General features: G+C 35.6%; 1 protein-coding gene across 7 annotated transcripts in view; it reads right to left on the reverse strand.

Moving 5' to 3' along the window:
- Nucleotides 1–25999, reverse strand: part of IL33 (interleukin 33) — a 38602-nt gene extending 12603 nt beyond the window's left edge. Inside the window, exons 1-3 of one of the 7 annotated variants that reach the window (XM_058695423.1) lie at nt 4807–5275; nt 2489–2541; nt 2209–2283 (exon numbers count right to left, since the gene is read on the reverse strand). In XM_058695423.1, coding sequence (XP_058551406.1) covers nt 2209–2272 — 64 coding nt within the window. In that variant the 5' untranslated portion in view covers nt 2273–2283; nt 2489–2541; nt 4807–5275. Of the gene's footprint in view, nt 1–2175; nt 2284–2488; nt 2542–4806; nt 5276–14768; nt 14947–25942 lie in introns of those variants that run through there. The other 6 variants (XM_058695419.1, XM_058695425.1, XM_058695420.1 and 3 more) reach the window with 6 other exon arrangements.
- Nucleotides 26000–26199: the final 200 nt, after the last annotated feature.

The following is a 26199-nucleotide window of genomic DNA, read 5'->3' on the forward strand; positions in this document are numbered from 1 at the left end:
GTCTCTCTGCCTCCCTCCTCTGCTCATGCACCCTCCTTCTGCCTCCCTCCTCTGCTCATGCACTCTCTCTATCTTAAAAAAAAATCTTGCTATTCCCCAATTAAATGTTTTCAATGGTTTCTTACTGTCCATAGGATAAAGTTGAGCTCCATCACTGTAACAGAAGATATTCCATGGACATAACTCAAATTAAAGGGTGTGACCTCTACTCATTTCTATTGCCAATTATTGCCATGTAGGGATATGGACCCAGTGTTGCTAGATTTTCAGATTTTTCAAGATATGGAGATTTTTATGCACAATCTTCTAATTTTTAAATGTTTCCTCAATTAAAAAACAACAATATACTGTTCAGGCCAGATAAAATACTTCTGCTGGATGGATCTGTCCCATGGCTCTCATACTGTGACTGGTGGCTAGATTCACTAGGAAGCTGGATTGTCAGGACAGAGAAAGTGTTGATGAATGTAGGGGAGAAGAAGTAGCAGAGGAAAATGGCCTGACTCTACAAGTAGTTTCCTTGAAACTAAGAAGGAAATGAGTTTGGGGAGGGGCTTTTCTCTAGCTCATTAAGTCCTGTATCTTATTGGTACTAGGGATGAAGTACCTTAGTGGTGACCAAACTCATATGGAACCTGATTGTATGTATACCTCTAGCCGATATTGAGTTTTCTGGCTTTGTGATTGTATCAGATCCTGCCAGTCCAAAGGAGAAGGAACAAAAATGAGCTTTCTTGCTTTGTTGCCTGGAGGCTCACAGCAGTTAATTTAGAAAAATAAGATACAATATTACTTGCACCTTGAGTTTTGAGAAGTGCACCTGCCACACACTTTATAGACATCTGTTGAAATTTTATCCAACAGTGTCTAAATAATGAAAATCTTAGTGTTAAACTGAGAAATATTGGAAAAGAAGATCTGTTAAGGGACAATAAGAATAATGTGCTGTATTCCAAAGCCATATGCATGATTTGGGGATTATCTTTATCATGTTTCTCTAAATGGTATAAGTAAGCTGTTAGGGCCACTGCACCCTTAAAGGAGGGGCTACATTTTAATTTTTGCATCAATGCCAGCAACTCTGGCATAAACTCCAGCCTTCTCCTCCACTCCAGTATCTATAAAGTGGCCACATCTCCTGGTGTACAAAGAAAACACATTCTTTATTAAGAGGACATAGAGTTAGTTCCACTGAGTCACTGTTTCTACACAGAGTTTTGATTCAGACACAAATAAAAGGATTAACTTAACTGTGATTTTCTGGCCATTCAGAAACTACAATTAAATTAATGTTTTCCTTGGTTACTAAAAACAGCATGGGTGGGCCACAGCCTTAGGGAAGACAGAAAATGATATTCTTTACCACTGCTCTCTTCTAGCCTTAATGATGTTCAAAGAGATGAAGAGAACAAAGAACAAAGACATGCCAGTCCCCATTATCATTCCTCATCCTCTATTTTCTCTCCAGTCTTGCCAGACTTCTATTAACTTTCTTTGGTGTTACCTCTTTTGTATGAAAAACATGAGTGTAAATTTGCATAATTCTTTTCTAGGATGATTTTCAGGATCAAAGATATTAGCTCTTTCATCTTAAAACTATGGCTACTACCTGCCTTTATTTACCCTTCAATTTATGCCAATTCCTTTGAGTTTTCAATTGGATAGACTTGAGCATCATTTGATCAACTCCACTTTATTTGGGGCATGTATTATTCAAATATCTTCACTTATTATTCTTTCCCTTATCAGAAGTTGCAAGTCAAGACCACAGTACACCAAAGGTGTTTTATACATAATAAATGTTTGTTGAATGAAATAAAATCAGTTTAAAATTTTATTGATCTGGGAAAAAGATTTTGGGTTAGGTAGAAAGAGGTGTGGGTAGAAAGAAGGGATTGATATTAAGGGTTATTCATGTTTAGCACTATTAGCAGGTTTAAATTACCTAAACCATTCTTGTCCTGGTATGTATCAAATAAGCAAAAGTTGGCTATATATAGTTTGTCTAAAACCAAAGACTGCTGTATTACAAACTTATGAGCCATCTTTCCTAATTTCAGCTCTTGTATTCTTAGTAGCTTTTGGCAAGATATCATGTATGAACATCAGAATCATAAAAATTTGATAACAGATGAATATAGTGTGTAAAACAATCAGAAATGCTTAAGTTCTTACTTCCCAACTTGGGAGATTTTACCAAAGCCTTGCCTGCTGAGCTGTTCATCTTTGCTGGGGAGATTTTGGTGGTTGAATACTCCATTTTAGTCTTCATTTTTCAGGCTTCTGTAGGTTAAAATGCAATATTAGTTCAATTGTCTCAACTCGAAAATAAACAGAAACAACTGTGGCAAACTCAATATTAATAACAGCCACATAAGGAAAGTAATTATTTCAATAATATTTGAACATAGTTTTCTGAAAATATATCTATATTGGAATATAGTCAGAGGACAAAAAGAACTGCAAAGAAATCTTAACCTTTACTTACTGGGCTTTTTGTTGGTGGCATTACTGATTTTGGAATTCTGAAACAGTTTTTTTCTATACTAGAGTATAGAACAAATAAGTAGATATGTTAATGTTACAGGATTTTTACCACAGGGGAAAGGAGATACAAATATAAAATATAAGAAGCCAAAGGAAAATCTCTGTTGTGTTAAATCTGAATCAGCAATATCAGTATGCCCATCTTAGTTTCTAAACAGTTTTTACACTAAAAGGAACCAGAACTCTAGATATGGGTTGGGAATGCAGAAGTGAATATGGAATAGTTATTTCTACTTGTATTATACAACTTTGTTTTTGTCTCTGGACTTCACATAGGTTGAAATTCCATTGTTTTTGTTGTTGTTGTTGTTGTTGTTATTGTTTAGATGGATAATATTACATGCAACCATCTTATTTACACTGGGTTTCATGAGCAAAATTCTTCAATGGTAAGAACACTTAGAAGCAGAGAATCTTTGATATCACTTTCCTGAACCCCTAAATTTGGCATTCAGTAATGCCAAAAAGCCATGTGTCATTCAAAAATTTGTGAGGCTGTGTCAAAAGGACACAGGAGTCCCTTTAAAGGGTTTCCCACTGGCCAAATTTGGCATAATCTGAGCATCAAAAAGAAAAATGAAGGCAATTTACTATAAAGCATTTAATGCAAAAAGAAACCCACCAGTCTTGAATTTCTCAAGAATGAATGAATGAGGGATTTATTCATTATAGAAAGAATGGTAAAATTAGAAAAACAACAGTCTTGTAGCCCCCAATTTAATACTTGATTCAGGCAAGGATCATCAATGGTTGCTGCACCTTGACTATCAAACTGGGTGGCAATATCTTACTGAAAGAATGTTGCGTTCTCTATTATAAATTGCAGAAAAACTCAAATTCTTTCAGTAAGGTACCACAGACTGGCTTCATTATCAAGGTAAGGCAGTGGTGCTGTGATTTGTGGAGAGAGCAGCATTTCTCCAGCTTTAAATTCTCCCTTATATTGCCTGAAACTCTGCTAATAGTTATTTCTACTTGTATTATACAACTTTGTTTTTGTCTCTGGACTTCACATAGGTTGAAATTCCATTGTTTTTGTTGTTGTTGTTGTTGTTATTGTTTAGATGGATAATATTACATGCAACCATCTTATTTACACTGGGTTTCATGAGCAAAATTCTTCAATGGTAAGAACACTTAGAAGCAGAGAATCTTTGATATCATTTTCCTGAACCCCTAAAACAATGGATGAGTAGGCTAAGACTGAAAGATTAAGTGGCTTGCCCAGGATCACAAAAGCAAAACTGAGACCAGAATCTGGTTTCCTGATTTCCTTCTTTATGCCAGAGTTTCCCACCCTATCTCCTCTCTTCCTCCTCCAAATGTAAGAAGAAAATAATCAAAACTTGGAATTTAGTTTCAAATGTTTGGCCAGTTGTCCAACTTCTTTGAAAATAATAAATTTCTAAATATGGTAATTTGTAATCATAACATGTGGAATAGTTTGGTATTATTGTAGTTAAATTTTAAATTTATAGAAAATAGTTCAAATAATACCTTGCACACAGTAGGTGTGCAGACAATACTGATAAAATGAAAATTATAACACTTGTTTTTAAGTTTGTTTCCTTTTTTATCCAAGCATCCTTACATTCCAGGAAAAAAACTACTCCTGGATGGACATAAAAAAAATAAAACCCAAAACAAACAGTTTCAAATAAATGTAGGAAATGTCCCTATTTATATTCCACCTCTTGTGAAGTCAGAACCACATTACCAGAGTGAAGAGGTAAGCAGTCTTTCATTGAAGATTCATAGGTACTTTAGTTTAATTATTTTGGGTTATTATTTGATCTTGTAACTTCCCCCACCACCTCTATTAACAACCCTGTTAACATGGACTATCTATTAGCATGGGCTAATTTGAGATAGCATACTTGGAGGAACTCAGCTCTAAACCAAAATTAGCTTTCTGATTTAAGCAACATAGATAAGCAACTGAAATACCACATTTACAATGCAGTCATTGACACTGAGAAAGTTAGCTGCTTTTTAAGAATCAAATGGTAAGTCAAAAGCATAGTCAAGAAATATTTTCAAATCCTATTCAAAAAGAAAAAAAGCATTTCTTTAAACAACCTACATATCTTTAAAAAATACAAGCATTCTTTTCACCTTTTTTTCAGACTTAAAATTTACTCTTTACCTTCCTATTTTAAAATCAGAAATATTTCAGAAAATATAGCAATAGCATCATTGGTTCCTTCATGCTGCCTTTCCCAAAAACATAGGCAAATATTCTTATACACCGGTTATAACTCACCTTCGTTATAAACGTGAAGGGCTGCTCTCAAATGATGAAGTTTCTTGTCATCAACGTTTGGTAGTAGTTGCAGTTATATTTCAACTCCACTTATATATACACACTTGGATTAAGCAACATTGGGTGACAGCTTTTGATGAATGAGGCAGTGTAAATAGTGCTAGTTAGAATGAGTGGGAGTATATTTTATTCCCACAGTCAAATCCTAAACAGAACTTTTAGATTATTTTAACTGCAGCAATTTCAATGAGTTATACTCAGTTAATCATTAATTTTTATAAAAACTCTATGACATGGACTCTAGGTACTGTTTATTGCTCAATGTAGATCATACAAGGGCACAGATTGTTTCATTGCCTTTCTCTTTTCTTTTGGGAAGTTGAAAACTTTAGGTAATTTTTTTTCTGATTATAAAAATGATGTACATGCTCTCAGAAGATAGGTAAATGATAGGAAAGCATATATGCTGTATTTCCTGACATTCTTTCTCCAATGTAGAAATACTATGCATATCTATTTTTTCATAAAAATAGAATCTTCCAAAAAAATAGAATCTTCCACAAATTTTATTTTATAAGCTGCTTTTTTGATTTTTCAATAATACTACATCATGAATACATGTCAGAAACATTCTTTTACAGGAAGCATTATAATTAGCATTCAATTATATAAATATCCCATACCAATCTTTTATTGACACTTTGGTTGTTTCTATTTTTTCCCCTTTCTTTTCTTCTTTTCTAATATCACCAATGTTGCAGCTGACATGTGTGTGTGTGTTTGTGTGTGTGTGTGTGTTGTGATTCTTGGTAAACCTTTGTACGTTCATTGGTAGCACAAATTCCTCGTACTGGGATTGCTGAATCAAAGGGTTCTTGCATCTTACATGTTGACAGATATTTTCCCATTGAATTCCAAATTTTTTCAACAATCCAAGTAAATGCCTTTTCATCATTGTCTTAGCAGCAATGGTGTCATCACCTGTAAGATATTTGCCTTTCTAGTGGAATTTAAGAAACAAAACAAACGAGCAAAGGGGAAAAAAAGAGAGAGGCAAACCAAGAAATAGACCCTTAACTATAGAAAACAAGCCAATGGTTACCAGAGGGGAGGTGGGAGAGGGAATGGGTGAAATATGTGATAGGGATTAAGGAGTGCACTTGAGATCATTTCCAGTGCTATATGGAAGTGTTGAATCACTATATTGTACACCTGAAACTAATATTACACTGCATGTTAACTAACTGGACTTTAAATAAAAACTTTAAAAAATATTTGCTTTTCTAAAGAAAGGAAAATATTTCATGGTTTTGAATTTTATTTAGTGAAATGAAGCAACTTAACAAAATGTATTTGTTATTGGGGTGCCTGGGTGGCTCAGTCATTTAAGCATAGACTTTAACTCAGGTCATGATCTCATGGTTAGTGAATTTGAACCCTGTGAGTCTGAGTCTGCTGTCAGCACAGAGCCCACTTTAGATCCTCTGTCTGCCTCTCACTCTGCTCCTCCCCCACTCACACCCATGTGTACTCTCTCTCTCTCTTTCTCTCAAAAATAAATATTTAAAAATCTATTTGTCCTCAATTTCTGTCAATTATTGATTTATATGAATCCTTTGTAAATCAAGAAATGAAAGCCTTATCTCTGTCTGAGTTGAAATTTTTTCCATTTTTTGCTGTAAATAAATTTTCAAATCTTATGTGGTCAAATTTAATCACTGTTTTAGAATTCCTGGATTTTGCATCCTGCTTCAAAATACCTCCCGTCTTCTAAACTTATAAATAAATTTATTATACCATTTCCTAAAATTATATCGTTTACTACTTAACACCTAAATCTTTGATACACTATTACTTTTACTATGAAGAATAAGGTATTTTTTTTCCTACAGTGCTTATCTCCAACCTCACATGTAATCCAATTTAGACAAAGTGATGTTTCATGTGTTATGTTGGATCTAACATGCAAAAGGCTATGAATGCAGAAATAAGGAGTTTGAATTTTATCCCATAGCCAACAGGAATCTTCTAAAAGTTTTTTAAATAAGTGAGAAGTATATAAAAACTGTGTTTTATGATTATATTATAAAAACTGTAATTTTATGGTTGTGTCTGGAGGAATGAAAGAAGAAAAGACAGGAAACAAGGTCAGTCAGGAGGCCAATTAAAATAGCCCAGGCAGGGGCGCCTGGGTGGTGCAGTCGGTTAAGCGTCCGACTTCAGCCAGGTCACGATCTCGCGGTCCGTGAGTTCGAGCCCCGCGTCAGGCTCTGGGCCGATGGCTCGGAGCCTGGAGCCTGTTTCCGATTCTGTGTCTCCCTCTCTCTCTGCCCCTCCCCCGTTCATGCTCTGTCTCTCTCTGTCCCAAAAATAAAAATAAAAAACGTTGAAAAAAAAAAATTAAAAAAAAAAAAAATAGCCCAGGCAAAAAGCAGTGAGGGCAGGGTCAGGGCAATGTTAGTGAGGCCAGTAAGGAGGGGATGAAGGTCATAAGTCCTTAAATATTAGAGTGATAAAAGGCCCCAGAGATCCCTGTTCTAGCTCCACTAAGTCACTTAGCTTCTTAGTGACTGAGTCAGGATTAAAACCCAAGTTTCACTCTCAGTTCAGGGTTGTGTCCACTACAGAGCCCTCATAGCTCTTTTTGGATGTGTTTGTATCAGCTCTGGACTGGGATAGCGGGGAGGCAAAGGGAATTGAAGGGGGTGCCTGTGGTTCATGGTAGGAAACTCAGGTGGGGAGTCCATTGTCAAGCACAGGTAATGAGTATAATGTGGGGCAGATGGAGTTTGAGATACTTGAGGAGCACTTACATGGAAATTTTAGCACTGAGCTGGAATTAGGTTGTGGGTGGGTAGGGGAGGCCAGAATTAGCTGTGTGGATTTGTTCTTCATTACAGCATGAGAGTTGATGATGTAGGAGCAAATGAGAATGTCTCAGCTGAATGTGGAACAGGAAGCAGGCTATGTCTAGATGGAACCATAAGAAATCTTACATTTAAAGAGTAAGAGAAGATAAGGAGTTAGAAAAGACTAGGAAGAGAACCAGAAAAAAAGAGGTCATATATTATGAAGACTAAGAGAGAAGACCATCTCAAAAAGCAACATTTGGTGATGAGCACTACAGTGACCCAGCTGGGGATTAGAGACCTTTTAGAGAGACCATTAAGCGTGGGACTCTCCAAGAAACTGCAGTGGATTGCATAGTGTAGAGGAGGAACTGAGACTTTTTCAAGAAATACAGTAATGAAAGGGAAACAAAGAGACAATGGAATCTTGCTAGAATAGCATGGAGAAGGGAAAATACTGCTTACTAGTTAGACAATCTTGGGCAAGTTGCTCAATATTTCTAAACTCTCAATTTCTTCATCATAATAATTTTCTTCATAATAATTTGAACTCAGTGGGTCATTGTGAGAATTATATGAGATGATATATTTTAAGCAGTTGGGACAGTACCTGGCACATAGTGGGAACTTAATACTTGTTATTAATATTATTATTGATGTTTTTTATTGGAATATGGGACTCTCGGGCATGTTACAATGCAAAGAGAAAATGAAAATGAAAGAGAGAAACGAAAAGGAGAAAACTGATATAATAAAGTCCCAGAAGAAACAGAGTGAAAGGAAAGAGCAGTAGTGGAGGGGTTGGCTTTGAAAAGGAGGAGGCATCCTTCTTTCTGTAGTAGAGGAGGAAAAGCAAAAGAATGGTAGAGATGTAAAGTTTTAAGGGACAAGAACTTGACAGTCTTGTAAAAATGGCTTGCATCTTCAGAAAGTAAGTTGTGAGGAGAGTTACAGAAATTAAGAGAAGTAAGCATGTGTTTTAATTTCTGAGGATGAGTAGGAAAAGTCTGAAACAGTTCCTTAGAGAATGTAAAAAAGAATTTACTAAGAAATGGGGAACCACTGTTCATGGATATCGAGTTTCAGTTTTGGAAGATGAAAAATGTTTTGGAGATGGATTGTGGTAATGGTTACTCAGCAATATGAATGTACTTCATGCTACTGCACTGTATACATAGGATGGTTAAAATGGTAAAGTTTACCACAATTTAAAAAGTGATTTTACAAAGAATTTAAAAATTGGCGTGGGAGAAGTAGAAAGACTGGAGGTTGTTTGTAAACTGAGGAATTTGGGGGAATTCTGAGGAATGTTCTCTATCTTGGAGATTGCAAAGTTCTGATGATAGTGGTAGTCAAGATTAGCTTTTGCAGGTGAACTGTAGAAGAATATTAAAGACTCATCAAAACAGGCACTGGAGTCACCAAAGGTGACCTCAATAGAGGCACCATCAAACAGGAAAGGACTTTAGGGTCTCTATCAACCTGAATGGAAAGGAATTAAGTAGGTAGTTGGACCCATGGTGAGGGTTAGCAAGAGCAGTAAAAAATAAGAAATGTGTCACTTCTCTATTGTCCCTGGGAGATGGGCACACAAAGAAAGGGTGTGGGTTTTGAGAATAGTGGTGTCACCAAGGGAAGCTGCATTTTAGTTAATAAAGGAAAATAGAAGGACCTTTTTAAGGAAAAAAAAGGAGGGAGATGACATTCCAGAGGAAATGACACACATTTAAATTATGAAAGAAAAAAAAAACCCCCAAACAACCTGAAAGAAGATTTTAATCTATCAAGAAATAATATCTTGCATGGAAATTCATTAGTTGGTGATTCACATCTGAGCAACAAAAACAAAAATGTATGAAGTGTAGTCATTTCCCAAACTGCAGTGTTATGTTTGTCTCTTTGCCTGGCAAAGTCTTCCAGAAACTTATGCATTCAACAAATATCAAGTGCCCATTACTTGCCAAGGACTATGTATTCCAACCCCATTAACCCATGGGACACTGCATGAAAATTTTCATTTCACTGTGTCTTCTTATCTACATCTGATCAACTGGAAAATCATTTATTGAATTACCAACCACCTCTCATATGTCAGGCAATGCCCTTTGATAAGCAATTTCCTTTTTTTAAAATACCAATACCCTTTATAATGTTAAGTTGGCTGTTGACTTTTCTTTCCTGATTGTGAATTTTACTTGTAAAATAAATTCATTTGATTAGATTGATTTGTTGTGAAGAGGCTTATCATTAACATGTAGAGTTTATAAGAAATTTTTATTAAAAATACATGTTAATTATGGAAAATTTGGAATACAAAATATAAAGTTCAACATTTGATGCCCTAGAAAGTAGCTAAATGCTTTGGGGGAAAAAAAAAAAAGTCTTGGGACATCTGGGTGGCTCAGTGGGTTAAGTGTCCAACTTAAGCTCAGGTCATGATCTCTTGGTTCTTGAGTTTGAGCCCCACATCAGGCTCTGTGCTAACAGCTCAGAGCCTGGAGCCTGCTTTGGATTCTGTGTCTCCTATTCTCTCTGCCCCTCCCCTGCTCTCACTGTCTCTTTCTCTCAAAAATAAATATTAAATTTTTTTAAAGAAAGAAAGAAAAGAAACATGCCTAGTAATCATTGTAAAGAAATTCTGCCCTCCTAATATCCCAAGAAAAGTCCCAAATGATGTTGGATTTGTACATGTCTATACTATACCACAGAGTGCTGCTGAGTAATCATAACAACAGTAATAGCTCAAACACTTGTCTAGTGCTGCATTAGGTGCTGGGGTATAGCAGTGAACAAAACAAAGTTTTTCCTGCCTCCTGCAGTTCACTCTCTTTTGGAGAAATAGATGTTGAACAAATAATCATGCAAATAAATCATTTATTTTATTTTATTTTTTAAAGTTTATTTTTATTTTGAGAGACCGAGAGAGAGAAAGAGAGAGAAAAAGAGAGTGTGTGGACAAGTGGGGGAGGGGTAGATAGAAGGAGATATAGAATTCCAAGCAGGCTCTGTACTGTCAGTGGGGCTCAAACTCATGAATGGTGGTATCATGACCCCACAAATAAATCATTTATAAACAGTGATAAATAAATAAGAACTAGGCTGGTAAAGAAGATAAACAGTAGTATTAAAGTAGTGTGGTCACAGAAAGTGGCATTTATGTTGCACTCCAAGGGTGTGAAGAATATATGGAAGGGAGGGGACAGAGAGTGCTTTCTGGGCAGAAAAAACCCCAGGGTCAAAGGGTCTTACAGAATTTGTTGTATTTGGAAATGAGACGGCTAGTATGGTTGGAGCACAGTGGACAATGAGGAGAGTATAATGTAATGGTGTTGGCAGTAGAAGAGGACAGAAGCCAGGTAGGGCTGGGCCCTGGATACCAGAAGGAGGAGCTTGGATTTTATTCAAAATTCAGTGGGAAGCCAATGAAGGGTTTTTAAGTAATATGGGATGTGACTTGGGTTTCATTTTTTAAAGACTGCTTTGGCTGTCATATAAGGAATAGATGGAGGGTAGGAAGAGGAAAGAAATGAAATCAGCAAGGAGTCTGCATTAGTTCAAGCTCTTAATAATGGTGGTGGTGATGATAATGGTGATGGCACTTACAGTGTCTTGGGCATCTTCTGTGGGCCAGATGCTTTACATATGTTATCTCTAATTGTTACCATGACCCTGGTATTTGAGTACCATTTTAAAATTTAGGAAATAGAGACTCAAAGAGATTAAGTGTGCTGCAAAAGACCCCATAGCTAGTAAGTAGCAAAGCTAGGATCTGAACTTAAGTCCATCTGGTTCTTTCTCTTATTCCATGGGAACTGTTGGTAAAATGAGGTGAAATTAAATTTTTGGGTTTTAAATTCCATTCACCACTTTGTAAAGCTTACATACTTTTGCATGAGCAGATCTATGAAGGTATAGAGGGGTCATCAAAACTCTTGTTGGGTACTAGAAAATTACTGAAGACAGTGCCCCCACAACTTGTCTTGGCTGGTAGGAGGGACAGGAAATGGGGAGAATGATTAAGTTTGACAACGCTATATGATTTCATTCTGGGAGATTTCACAGGGGAGCAGGAGGGAGAGGGTGAGATGGGAGGGTGATCACATTATCCTCTGTTCCCTTGGGTATAGTGGTTTCACTTCTTTCTTGGGGGAGGTCAGAAAAAGTGATGTCGCAGAAGGGGAGGTTGAAATTTGGGGAACAATGAGATAGCATTGTCCTTGTTCAAACTGAATCACTTCCTGTTCCTGACTCCCTGGCACTCTGAAAGTTTCTACATGCCTCTTACCTGGACCCAGGAGAGAACATTTCTCCCAAGGAGAGGAAACACTACAAAGAAATTTGGCAAATCAGTATATGATTCAAGCAGAACTCCTTGTGACAGGAGGGGAAGGATGTTGAGATTTTAGGAAAAATTTCTTTTGTTCTTTACTTAGCATTTGTAAAGCACTTCTATGCTTTCCCACAGTATTCCTGGATGCATTCTTACCCAGTCATTTTTATTCACTGACACTACCTACCCCTTCAACCTTTGTAGCCTCACACAACAGTAACCCCCCTACTCCCACACAGACTTTACATTTTATACCCATTGGACTGCTTACTATTCTTCAATTCACCACACACTTGTATACCTCCATGCCTTTGTACAAGCTGTTCCTCTTGCTAGAGATGCCTCTTCCTCTTTGCCTGGGAAGCTTCTATTTAACCCTTAGAGCCCAGTTCAAATGCCTTCATTTCCCTAACCACCCACAATTAAACAGAATTTATTGCTTCCTTTTCTTACTTGCTTATCATATCCAACTAAATTAGTTTTCCTATATCCTCTGCTGGAATGCTAACTCCTTAGAAATAAGGGTTGTACCTTAGTCATCTTTGTTTCCCAAGCAGTTATTGAAAGCAGGCACTCAGTAAATGTTGTGTACTTTGGATCTGTCCTTGCAAAACCCTGAAAAAATAGGTAAGGCAGGTATTAACCACTGAAGAGATGTGGAGATCTTGTCCAAATCCCAAACATCTACTGAGTGGTAGAGTTGGAACTGTGAGTTGAACAGATAGAATTGGCACTACTACATTTTGACCTACAAAGATGACAGTTTTATATGACTCAGTCTAATGAAACCCAGGTCTTCTTGTTCTTGGGTCAATGCCCTTTCTAAAGCATTCAAAGAAGCTGACTTTCTGTTTGGTCTATGGCCCTGTGGTTTTAGTGTGGCCAAACATTTCGAATTGTTCAGTTCAATGTATTGTTTTTATTCCCCTCCAGTGACCCTCCCCATGTCTCACATACTTTGGAGATCTAGCTACGTGTTGAACCAAATCTTTAACAATTTTTGAAGAAACAGAAGAAGAATGACCTCCATTCCTAAGCTTACATTCAAGATTTGCTCCCTCTCTGCAGGGCTCTTCAGCTCTCTCGGTCTTAGTTTCCTCTTCTCAAAAATGAAGAGGGTGCATGAAAGCCAGTGTCTTCCTATCCCTTTGACTCCTTCCTGTGCTCCTATACAGGATTCCACTTCAGCCTCTTCCTTCTCCTTTCCCTGGGCCTGCTTCTTCAATACCAGCAGCTGTACCAGCCCATTGCCCACCCAAAAGATGTCAGCCTCAGAAAACTGCACAAGTTCTGCTTCAGCCCTGTACCCTTCTCTTCTCCTTCCACTACCTTACAGCAAATAGCATAATGGGGTTAGACAAGGGGGTAATTAACTAACCTGGGGTCATGTCCTGGCAAAGGCAGATCTGAAATCCAGTTAAGCCATTGATTTGGGTACATTGTGTCTTAGGGCAAAATTATAGGGAAAGAGGAAGTCTATAGAGTCTGTAGTATATATTTTCTTTTTTATGGATTCAGGAAGCTTTTAAGTGTAGAGGAAAGCAATGTATGGGAAAGAAACAACATGGAACAAATACGTCTTTGGTTTTAGTTAATTCTGAGGTTTAAAGTTGAGATCTTTTTTTGTTTACTTAAAAAAAATCTTAAGTAAAGCTGGACAAATAATATACAAATTATGAATTTTGTAAAAATTTAGTGGAGCATAAAAAATGCAATAGGAGTACGCAGAGTTAAAAGTTCTGTGTTTTTAGAAATTTACCCTTGTATAGTGTTTACTATGTGCTAAGTATTGTACTACATGCTTTATATAGTTAACTAATTCAATTATCATAGCAATCTTGTCAAAAGTGTACTGTTATTTTCCCTATTTTACCTGTGATGAAACTGGGGCACAGAAGGGTCAAGTAAGTTGCCCAAGGTCCCTTGGCTAAAACCTGAAGCAAATGTTTTCAGAATTCATGAGGTGCTCTAGAAAGGCGTTTCTTTTGGATTTCACATCTTCCCCCCGATCCCTCACACCAGAGCAGAAACTCCTTACCCATAGTTGTGCTTAAAGTATACTTGGTCAAGAATATTTTGATACAAGAAAACAAATTAAGGGGGTGAGAATATGGCATAAATCCATAACACCTGGATTATTTAACCCTGTAAAGGGAGAGTGAGACTCTCCAATTCGTATACCATCATTGGTGGTCTTGTTGGTGAGGAGATTTAGTAACATCATAAGAAGAAACCATTATACTTTAAGGCTGGAAGAGGGAATTTTCAAAACTTTTTCATGAGTAGAAACCTTGTCTGAAAAAGAAATATTGCTTAGAAACCCCAAAAGGATTTGACAAATCAGTAATTTACTAATATAAATGTTGTTCATATGTTTAAATTTTTAATATTTGCTCATTATAATGTTAACTAACCAGAGACTTCTCTTTTCAGCATGATGGTGTATTAGTTATTATGACCAATCCTCCTTACTAAAACTACTAAAATGTTGAAAGAAATATTAAAAAAATCTTTCAAACTCATTTGTTGAACTGGAATGAAAGTAAAGAATGTATAGTGTTCAAAATACTGGGAGACAAGAAACCTTGGCTTTTTCCTAAAGTCATCTACTATATTCTAGAGACAGGTTAGACAACTACATGAAGTTCAGGGCCCAGGAGATAAAGTCCAGGATATGCCTAAAATGGGGATCCTAATAGGAAACTGCATGGCCTAAATCTGAACACCAAAAGGGCTACACTTGAAGTGTAAGGGTGGTGTTGAGATAAATAAACCTCACCTGCAGAAGGGGACTGCTAGGAAGCTCTGGCACTAGATGGAGGGAAAATCATTCTTCTGAGGATGATTCCTCATGAAAAGTCAGCCCCCACACGGGTTTGTATTTTGAAATCACAGTACCTGTGTGTTTCCAAAAGCCTGAAATAGAGAATTAAATATCAAATGCTTTTAGGTTGGTAGTATCCCAAGACAAATGGGAAAGGCAAACACAAGTCCTATCTTGATGAACTCAGCTGCAGCCCAAGCCATAAAGTATTCATCCACACAGAAAAATTTCCAGGGCAAATGAATAGTTTGCAGTCAAGATTTATAAAACAAATAAAAATACTTGGCAACGTGATGAAAGCCACAGAAGGAACAGACAACAGAAGCCAACCTGAAAGTTGATTCATGTATTAGAACAATCAGAAATGACATATTGAACAACTGGTTTTAATATCTTTAGGTAGAGTTTTAAAAATATTGAAAAAATGAATAAGGAAAATTTAGAGTTGAAAAAGATCCAAATAGAATATCTAGAAATAAAAAATACAATGTTGAAATTAAAGCTTCATCAAATAGCAGATTAAATGGCAGATTACACATAGTGAATTAGATGAAGAATCATGAATTAGAAAATATATCTGAAAATATTCATTGGAAAACAATTTAAAGACACATAGAGATGGAAAATATGAAAAAGAGGGTGAGAAACTTGAAGGACGGAATTGGACAGTCTAATGTGTATCTATTTGGAATTTTAGAAGAAGATGATAAAATAGGGAAGGGAAAATATTTGAAGGTAAATAAAAATTAAGAACTTTCCAGAATTATTGAAAGACTCCAATCCTCAGATCTAAGAATCCCAAGCAAGTTTAAAAAATTAAAGAAATCCATTAAATAATGAGGAAGGTTTTAGAAGATGTAATTAAAGCTGAGTCACAGAAAATAGTTCTGGCAGAGCATTCCGTATAAGGTGGCAGAAAAACAAGGTGGGAGCAGATAGATCTAAAATCTCAACCTGGACAAATGCTTTTCAGAGTCACGCACATGGAAAAAGCAGATGCCAAGCCACAGAATGTGTATTGACTTGAGTTACTAAGTTGTGAATTAGTTCTCAAAACTGGAGATGAAATACAATCTGTCTTGCTTCAGTTCACTGCTTTAGACCTGGCTTGTTTTACTTTTTAAATTTTTATTTGTACCTAGATCCACAAAGGAAGACAACTTGCAAAGGTAGTGTCCCAAGACAAATGTGTATAACATTTGTATATATTTTAAAATATGTCATCTCTGTTCATGAAAAGATAGTAATTGCATCTATGTATATGTACGTATGGGAGATTTATTTCTGAGTCTTGCCTAAGTCTTTGCAAATATATACCAACAAGTGTTAAGAACATCTCTGAATTGGCAACAATATAAGCAAAACAGATTGCTTAACCAAGGATGAAAACTTGCCCATTAATGTTAGCTTTGACTCTGGGGATAGTCCCCAGATTCCAAAGCCTAAAGTAATTTAATATTTTCAAAATTTGAAATCCTAACAAGGATACAAGTCTTTGGGAAGTATCCTAAATTCTATCAAGTGACTTACCATTTGTTATTCAAGAGAAACATACATGAGTTTTAGACAGGCAAAGATTTACATTTTGCAGCATATCTTCTGAGTAAAATGTAATGTATCTTTAACTTGGCTCTAAAAAGGTCGACTTGGCACATAAAACACATAAAACATTGATGAGGAGACATTTATTCCAGATACCACAGATATATATGTAAAGCCAATGAAAGTACACTTAACTTCAATTTCCAGTGCACAGGGATGCCACTTAGATACTTCTGGAATCGATTCTGGGAACTAATAGGCTTCATATGAAGGCAGCTTTGGAAAACTAAGGAATAACAAGAGGAATTTCTAAAAGGATGAGCCAGATATTTATGGACATGTGGAAAGTGGAACTCAAGTCTCTAAAATTTAGAAGCAAGAGAAGGCAGCCTGAAGCAGCAGCTGAGATAACAAAACTTTGCATTGGTGGAAGATAAATGTAGCAGATCTCCTTTAAAAAAATAAGAAAAACATTAAAAAAAGTTTTCTCTTTAAGAATGGAAATCAACTACTTTTCAGTCAAGTGCTTGCTAGCTACATTATGAAGACTAAAGATAAGTTTCAAAAATAGATATAAAAGATAAGTTGCAAAAGATAAGTTTCGGACTCCTGACACCCAGCCAGAAGATTAAGAATTGTCCTTGTGCTAAGAAACCGGTCAGCCAATGAGCCTTTACTATTTTGATGTCACATGCAGAATCTCAAGATGATCTGGTTTATCAAATGCGATAAATTACACAAAGGAGATACTTTGTTAAATTATACATCATTTGAACAATGTTTAAATCAAGAAAAATAATCAGGGTGGATTATTGTTAGCTCATAATGATTTAACAATACTTCAAACTTTCTTAAAGTATGTTGTATTCAAAGTCTATAAAAAAACTACCTCTTTCTGCCATCTTGGAGCCTGAGGAGACCTGCTGGGAACTGTACTCCTAAAATGACAGAAGGCTGTAGAACAAGGCCATTTTTGCTGGCTATCAGCAGGGTCTCTGGAACCAGAGGGAGCACACAGCTCTTCTTAAAATTGAAGGTGTTTATGCTCGAGATGAAAATGAATTCTACCAAGCAAGAGATGCATCTATGTGTACAAATCAAAGAACAACCCAGTGACTCCTGGTGACAAACTTAGTAATCTAAAAAATCCTAGTAATCTGGTAAAAATAACTCACGCTCATGGAAACAGTGGTACAGTCATGCCAAATTCCAAAGTCACCTTTCTGCTAAAGTCACAGAATCCCTGTGATGTTGTACTCCTTAAGGATTTAAACTTACTGAAAAGCAAATAAATAAAAGTGTAGGTTTGTTAAAAATAAAACAAAACAAAACAACCACACAGTCTATCGAAACTAAATTTGTGACCATGGGGTTAAGAGAATAGTCCTTTTTTTTTTTTTCCTACCAAGGTAGGACACTTAAAAAAAGTGGTTCCTGACTTTTTTCCCCACTGAATCCCAAATACAATATAATGGTTCTTCCTCCCCCCACCCATTAATGTTGCTTTGCAACTGGGACACAAAAAGCAAATGCCTCAACCCCAAAATTACAATCTTAGGGAAGATATATATTTTTCTAAAGTGTGTCTACTAGCTAACTCAAGTCTGGGGAAAAATTACTAGCTGCCCCAGACTGGCATAATGCCCACTTATCAAAATGGCTAAAATGAAGAAGATAGAAAATATCAAGTATTTGCAAGGATTTGGGACAAATGGAATTATACATGGCTGATTAGAGTATAAATTGCTACAACCACTTTGGGAAATAATTTGGTAGCATTCACTAAAGCTAAGCATGTGCATACTTTTGACCAAGCAATTCTACTTGAAGGTATATATGAAAGGCATAAAAATGCCAAAAGACATAGTAAGGGAATGTTCATAGCAGTCTTAGTCATATAACTCTAAACTGGAAACATGGAAAATGTTCATCTACATTATAACAGATAAATTGTAACACATTTATTTAGAGGAATTCTAACCAGTAATGAGAATAAACATATGTGCAACTACACAGAGGGATCTCATAAACATAATGTTGAGTGAAAAGCTGGACACAAAACATATACTGTATGAATTCATTTGTAAATAGTTCAAAAACCCCACAAATTGAATATGTGGTGTTTGATGTTAGAAAGTAAAATACTATTCTTGAGGTAGAGAGTAGTGACTAGAAGAGGGCATAAGGAGACTCTGAGTTCTATACTCCTATTTCTTTAAATAATTACTGAGGTTGGTTTACCTTGTAACAAACCATTAAGCTATACAGTCAGATTTGGGCAGTTTTTGTGTGTGTGTGTTATATGTTAATGAATTTTTTTTTAAGTTAAAGGAAAGAGAAGACTATCAGTGAATTCTAAAATGTACACATTCTATATTCTTAAATGTGGTGGTCAAAGAGACACTGACAGAATTAAATAAGCCCTCTATATTGTGGTTAAAAAGAATTAAAGAAGTGTCAGTGTCTGTGTTTAAGAATGCATTGAGCTGACTGGAAAATGGACAGGAAATGAACACATTCTCTTCTTCCTTTTGTACAAAATAAGTGGTTCTGATATGCCTGATTAAAGACTTAGTTTTCATACAGAGAAAGACAGATACCACATGTTTTCACTCTTAGGTGGATCCTGAGAAACTTAACAGAAACCCATGGGGGAGGGGAAGGAAAAAAAAAAAAAAAGAGGTTAGAGTGGAAGAGAGCCAAAGCATAAGAGACTCTTAAAAACTGAGAACTGAGGGTTGATGGGGGGTGGGAGGGAGGGGAGGGTGGGCGATTGGTATTGGGGAGGGCACCTTTTGGGATGAGCACTGGGTGTTGTATGGAAACCAATTTGACAATAAACTTCATATCTTGAAAAAAAAAAAAAGACTTAGTTTTCTGACCTGAAAAAATTGAAAATTAATCAGATTAAAAGAGATTTTTCAGGTGTTTTTCAGAGTAAGGCAGAATCCTCAGGGTAACTTTGAAAAGAGTTTGGCTGCCCTTTGCAGAAGTTCTTAAAAACGAAAAATGGTTTGAGTTCTGCAGAAATCAGAGGATGTCAACAACCTGGGAAGTTATTTGTTACCTAGGATGAATGTTGTTTCTTAGCTGACAAATCTCTTTTCTTTCACCAAAGACAAAATTTAGATATGCAGAAACATAAACCATTCATAGCAATCCTGTCTATCTGCCAACTGTGTCTAGGACTAGGCATGTAACCCAGATCTTGCCAATGAGACAAAGGGGTGGCATATCTGGGACTTGTGGGACAATTTTTCTCCTTAGGAGTAAGAACTTTTTGACTTTTTGACTTTGCCTCTGTGAAGATGTAATTCTCAGAGCTGGGCCAACAATATCCCATAAAGGAAGAGATCATGGACAGTCTGAAGATGGTAGAGCAGAAGGATGAGAAGAGCCTGGGTCTTGGTGATGTCCTTGATTCTTTGCACCAACTCTGGTATTGCCCACTTCAGAACTTCTTGTTAAGTAAGCACCAAGTGTCCTTATATTTTAAGCCATATCTAATTCATTATTATATTTTTGCAGCTAAAGCATATCAAGTGATACAAATTCTCTTTGGCTTTTTTTTTTTTTTTTGCCTAAATGTAATCTACATCGGCTTTTTCTAAATCCTAAAATGAAATGGCAAACAACTAATGTATTCTGGACATTGTCTTAATCATATCTTTAAATACAGCTGGATTATTTAAACATTTCCCCTGCCCTCCCCTGCCATGCTCAAAGTTCTTTTTTTCCTTTAGTTTTTAATGTAGTAAAAAATATATAACATAAAACCTATCATCTAACCATTTTTCAGTGTGCATTTCAGTAGTGTTACTAGGTCTGTTCTGCAGCAGGTATCTAGAAGTTTTTCATCTTGCAAAACTGAAACTATATTCATTGCACAACAATTCCCCATTTCCTTCTTCCCCAGGCCCCTGTCAAAACTGTCCTACTCTCTGTTTCTGTATGTTTGGCTACTGTAGATTCCTCACATAAGTGGACTGATATAGTATACAGTATTTGTGTCTGGCTTATTTCACTTAGAATGATGTCCTTAAGGTTCATCCATGTTGTAGCATCTGACAAGATTCTTTCTTTTAACATTGAATAATATTCTATTGTATGTATATACCACATTTTCTTTATCCATTTATTGGTAAATGGACATTTGGGTTGATTTTACCTGTTGGCTATTTTGAATAATATGGCATTGAACATGGGTGTACAAATATCTCTTCAAGATTTTGCTTTCAATTCTTTTGGATATATACGCAAAAGTGGGATTGCAGGATAATATAGTAGTTCTATCTTTAATTTTATGAGGAACCTTCATACTGTTTTCCATATCAGCTAAACAGTTTAATATTTAAATAATGTTATATTTAAAAAATTATGGCATAATAATATGGATATATAAATCGATATGTTATAAACAATAACATATTGTATATGAGAGAAAAAGCATGGTATGTCAGAAATAGAAAAGATAAACTGAAAATATTTTGTATCAGGACAAGATTTTGAAAACATATAAGTAACTGAGATGCTTTTTAAAAAATAAATTCAGATGGCCAATAGCAGTACTGTTATTACTATTTTTACAATTAATTCTATAGATTGCCAATATACTATTATATTATTATTTTTGCAAAACATCAATTGGATTTGTTTACCAAAAACTTTTACATGTATAAATTTGTCTAAATTTGTGTGTAAAATTGATTATGAAAATTACATATACATATACATATTGGTCATTGTGCTTGGACAAATAGTGACAAAATGAAATGACTTGTAAACACTTTGAACAAAGTTAACATTCTATTTATAAAGTGAACTTTTAAACAGGTTTTCATATCCTCCAGTAACTAATGTAGCTAACAAAGGGGCAAAAACAACAACTGTCAATAAGGTATTAACATTTTCAAATTAAAAAAAACTGAAACAATTGGGCCAAATTATAAATAAAAAATATATTTTTAATTAAAATATTTGAATTTTATTATTTTTTTCAAGTGTAGAATTTCGTGATTTATCCCTTATATTCAACATCCCATGCTCATCACATAGTAAAATAGGTAAAAACTCAAGTAGGTATATAATAAAGTGATGTTGGAACTCCATTGAAATTGCCAAAATGAATTCGTGATTTTATATATACAGATTTTCTCCCCTATCTCTGTAACTGAACTAATTTAATGTCAGTAGTAAGATGAAATAATCTACTATATATCCCAGGGCCTATATTTTGTAATCTAATAATGTTCTCCACTAAAGAAATCAAAGTTCTTTGGAGAATAGCTGGTTTCTGTTACAGGTAGAAGAAATGCAAGATGAGCCTGAATAACTTGTTGCCTGAAAGCAGTGATGCATTTTGTAGAGTTCTAAGGTGATTAATAAAAGAGCAAATGAACCAGCATAAAAAGGCTTCTATGTGCCAAATAGTGGCAATTTGAGTCAAAACAATAACAAAATTATAGCTAATCAAAACAAGTTAAGTTTGAAAATGATTTATTTATAACAATGTCAACAAAAATCATGAGTCCATAATGATGCTCAAAAGAGAAAAGCACTAAAAACTGTTTTCTGTTCAAAATATCATTTCAGAATACCTATATTCATAAGTTAATTGTAAATATTTTCTCATAATATGTGAAAGTTTTTCCTTGTACAAAGACTGAAATTACTGCTTGCATAACTTTTATAGGAATTTTCTCCTATGTTTGGGATATGTCTATCAAATAGTTACAGAAATACTGGCCAAATTATTAATACTTATGTAAAACTTTAGATATTCCACACCACCCTCACTGACACATTATCCCAGATTAGCTGGTATAGTCCAAAATCAGAACGAGAGTCCCTTCTAATGCTGATATTCAGCGGGCATGCTGAATATGCTCCATGTGGCTGGTTCTTTTATTTATTTCTGCTTATGCCATACCAGAACATCAGAACATACATGAACATCATCACCCGTGGATAAACCAAGAGATATTTTTCACAACCAAATAGCCACCTAGTAATAAACTGTATCATATATTAGATGATATTAAATTTGATTATTAAGAGAAATTTAAAAATTAACAGTATGGTAGCTTTCTTTCCTTTCTTTCCCTTCCTTCCTTCCTTCCTTTCTTCCTTCCTTCTTCCTTTCTTTCTGCCTTCCTGTCTTTCTTTCTTTCTTTCTTTCAAATTACATTACATTTGAAACTTTTAAAAATCACTTACTCTCTTTAAGAAAAAAAATATATAAACTGCTTGATAGCATTTCTTACTGCCACTGATAGAGCAACAGACTAAGAAGTTAGAATGGTTGATATTGAACACAGCAGAGATGCAAAACAATGAACCTCTGTCAAACTCTTTAAGAAAGCATTGAATCTTTGCTAGGAAATTCAAGAGAAGTAATGAGCAAAACATGATTGCTAAATGTCTCAGATGCACTAGTATTGTGAGGGAAAATTGTGGTAATCATCTAATTTTTGAGGTGTTCAGAGTGAAGAGGAATTAGATGTAGACTGTTGTGCTAATTAAAAGTGAAAGCAATCAGCCAAGTTTGTGGGTTCTGGCAATACCAACAGGAATGGCAAAAGAAAGTTACATAAGAAAATGGTGGCTGGCAGGGAAACTTCTTCAGATGGCAATGAATGTAGACCTAAAAAAATAGGTGGAAAGTTTTAATGTCATCTCACTCATGTTTCTGTATTTGGAAATCATGGAAACTGAATTGAAAATCGCTTTACAAAAAGATTAAGGTCATACTAAATGAAGTTGTTTGGAATCCATCTTCCTTCTTGGTCCTTTTCCTTCATGGGACTTAACTCTGGATTTTAACCTCTGGTTTGAAATTTGCTGACTGCGTTATCTTGGGTTAGTACAATCTTTCCAAATCTTACTTGTTTAACTTTATAAATGGAGAATGTTATTATCTTACAGAAGTGCTGAGGATTAAATGGGATAATGGGGGGAAAATAACTCATTTAGTACATGTTCAGTGATTAATAAAGTTACCTTTAATGACTACTTCTGGCTTGCTTTATCTTTATAGGTATCAGAACACCTCTCTAAGGTAGGATTTTTTGTTGTTATTATTATTGGTTTGTTTATTTTTATATCTTGCACCAGACGAAAAAAATTCAGGGTCAGGAAAGTTAAGTAAGATCCAAAATCACGCAGGTAGTCAATGATAGATGATGGATTTAAGGCCTGTCTGGCTCAAAAAATATGTGTATTTTTACTATTATGCTATATTGCACTCTTAAAGCAAAAACAAAAACAAAAGTGTTCACAGATATAGCATGATCTACCAATAGTAACAAGGCTAGCATGCGAGTATCTGCCAGGAGTCTGTTACAGGGAGGAAGTGCTCCAAACTCCTTATTTGCCCATTACTATCCTACAATAATGAACTTTGCCTGCCCTGTGAGGCTGTTTCCTCTTAAAGCTTTCTTTTGCATGCAGATGTCAACACCAGAGAACCCAGAGGGAAACTGAAAAAAAGATTAGAGGTTTTTACAATGATTTCCTGAAGTTCTTGAACCAAGCACCATTTTTTTTTGAAGGAATTAAGATTTTTTTCTGCTCTTCAAGGAGATTATTTTTGGTCTTGTTTCTAAATGTCCCTGCTATAAGCTGTGATATAAATAAGAAAGATTCTGACAGACGTTCTTGATTCTTACCATGTCTGCCAAAATTTCAACTTGTTGAATGAAAGATACATAGATTTTGGCACAGTCACACTCACATCTCCAAAAATGACCTCATGCTATCAGATTTACTGGCATAAAAATTCCCTGAATTTTCTTCCTCCCAATGCTGTCCCTTCTGCAGTTCTTCCCTGTAAAGATTTTTTAAAAAAATTTTTTTTTAACGTTTATTTATTTTTGAGACAGAGAGAGACAGAGCATGAACGGGGGAGGGGCAGAGAGGGAGGGAGACACAGGATCCAAAGCAGGCTCCAGGCTCTGAGCCATCAGCCCAGAGCCCCACACGGGGCTCGAGCTCACTGACCACAAGATCGTGACCTGAGCTGAAGTTGGACGTTTGACCGACTGAGCCACCCAGGCGCCCCTTCCCTGTAAAGATTGAATTCTGCATGAGTATCTCCAAAAAAGGCCTTGTTCTGTCAAATACTCACATAAATATTCCTTGGTGTTTATTTTTTTCTCCCTTCTGTGCTTCACATACACACACCCAACAGTATTTGCTTGTAATGATTTAATTCCCCCATGAGTGAACCTTTTACAACTGAATCTCACACACATTCCCAGAAGTTAGTTGTAAGTTCTGTTTCTTTAACCCTCTGCAGACCCTAACCAGGAGTGGCAGTTTCCATTTCTCAGTCTCTTGCCTTACTTTTAGCCCTGTTTCAAACCCTAAGTAAAAATTCTCCTAAGAATTCTTCCCTCTCTATAAATGGGAAAAAGAAAGAGGTACATTCTGGCTGTATATATTGTAAGCTAAACAGTGATGGGAAATCGAAAAATATCTAGGTCATTGCTGAGAAAATGCTTTATGTAGCTACCAGCCAAGGTTTGATGGGAAATCTAGGATCCTTTCAGAGAAGAATGGAGAAAAGGTGAAATTTGAGCTGCAGAGTTATGCTTGTTCAGAGAGTTAACTATTTAAGCATATTACTCAATTATGTGATTCTTCTCAAGCACCCTAAACTTTGGGAAATAGAGGACTCTGAAGTTTTCTGAACACAGAGCCATGACCTTTTGGGGCAAAATTTAAAGAGGGGCATCAAGTATTCTAAAGACAAATGTGAGAAGCAATAGATAGGGATATTGGGAACAGCATAGGACCACAGTATACAGGGATGATTCAAGCTGAAGAAGCACAGTGCTGAGGAGGAAGTGAGAGTCAGGAAGATCCAACCACACTTAGTCCTAAACTCTCAAATTTCCAAAGACCTTCTAGAATCAACTTTGTGAAGCAACAGTACTTTTGGATTTGTGCCATTTTCTTTATTAAAATAGTCTGGAGGTATGTATTCATGTGTGGAAAGATAAGGCAGAGAAAAGTGCAAGGAGAAAAAAATTGCCACAAGGCAGACAGTAACAAATAAAGAGAAAAAAATCTTTAAATGAAATTGTCTAAATGAAGAATAGTAGCAAAACTAATAAGCTTTTGAATTTACCCATTTAGTCATTTAGGATGTAAATTACTTATTTTTTCAAAAACTTGTTTATTTTTGAGTAGATGATTTTGAAGGGATGACCCCTCTCGGTTCTTCTATTTGTCCTCCTTTTCTGAAACCACTGGTAAACAATTGCGAGTAGGTTTGTCTTGGAAGTACAGTTATCAACTTGTTTTATGAAGTTTTGTGGTGGGGGAGAAAAACTTACTATAAAGACTGTTAATAATCAATTTTAGCAATTTATTAATGATTTTCCAAATCACCCAAAGGAAATCAAAGTGGAATTATAAGTTAGTAGCAACTATCATTATTATCAACTTTTACTAGTATTGGCAATAAATAGCAACAATTCAGCCTAATCCTTTATAGAAATAAAAAATAGTTCTCCATGGTTCCCAAGATCATATTTTGCCAAACCTGAGAAAAGAATCTACCAGAATGTTAGTCTTATTCTTACCGTGTAATCTTGTTTTGATTTCTCCTCTGAAAAGCAGCAGCTCTGTGTTCAGAGGGCTTGCAGATTCTATTTATTACTCAAAGTTTGGCAGAGAATCAAATCTCCAAAGGAGGGAGATCTGAGTGGGTGAGATTTTGGCAGGTTTTAATTGCATGTAAAGAGCCAATAGAATTACAATCCTGTCAACATTCAAGATTCCCTACTTTCTGCCTTCTCTTCATCTCCATCTTAAAATTTAATTAAACAATTATGGATTT

The sequence above is a fragment of the Neofelis nebulosa genome, chromosome 12 (genome assembly GCF_028018385.1).
Source record: "Neofelis nebulosa isolate mNeoNeb1 chromosome 12, mNeoNeb1.pri, whole genome shotgun sequence".
Taxonomy (NCBI): domain Eukaryota; kingdom Metazoa; phylum Chordata; class Mammalia; order Carnivora; family Felidae; genus Neofelis; species Neofelis nebulosa.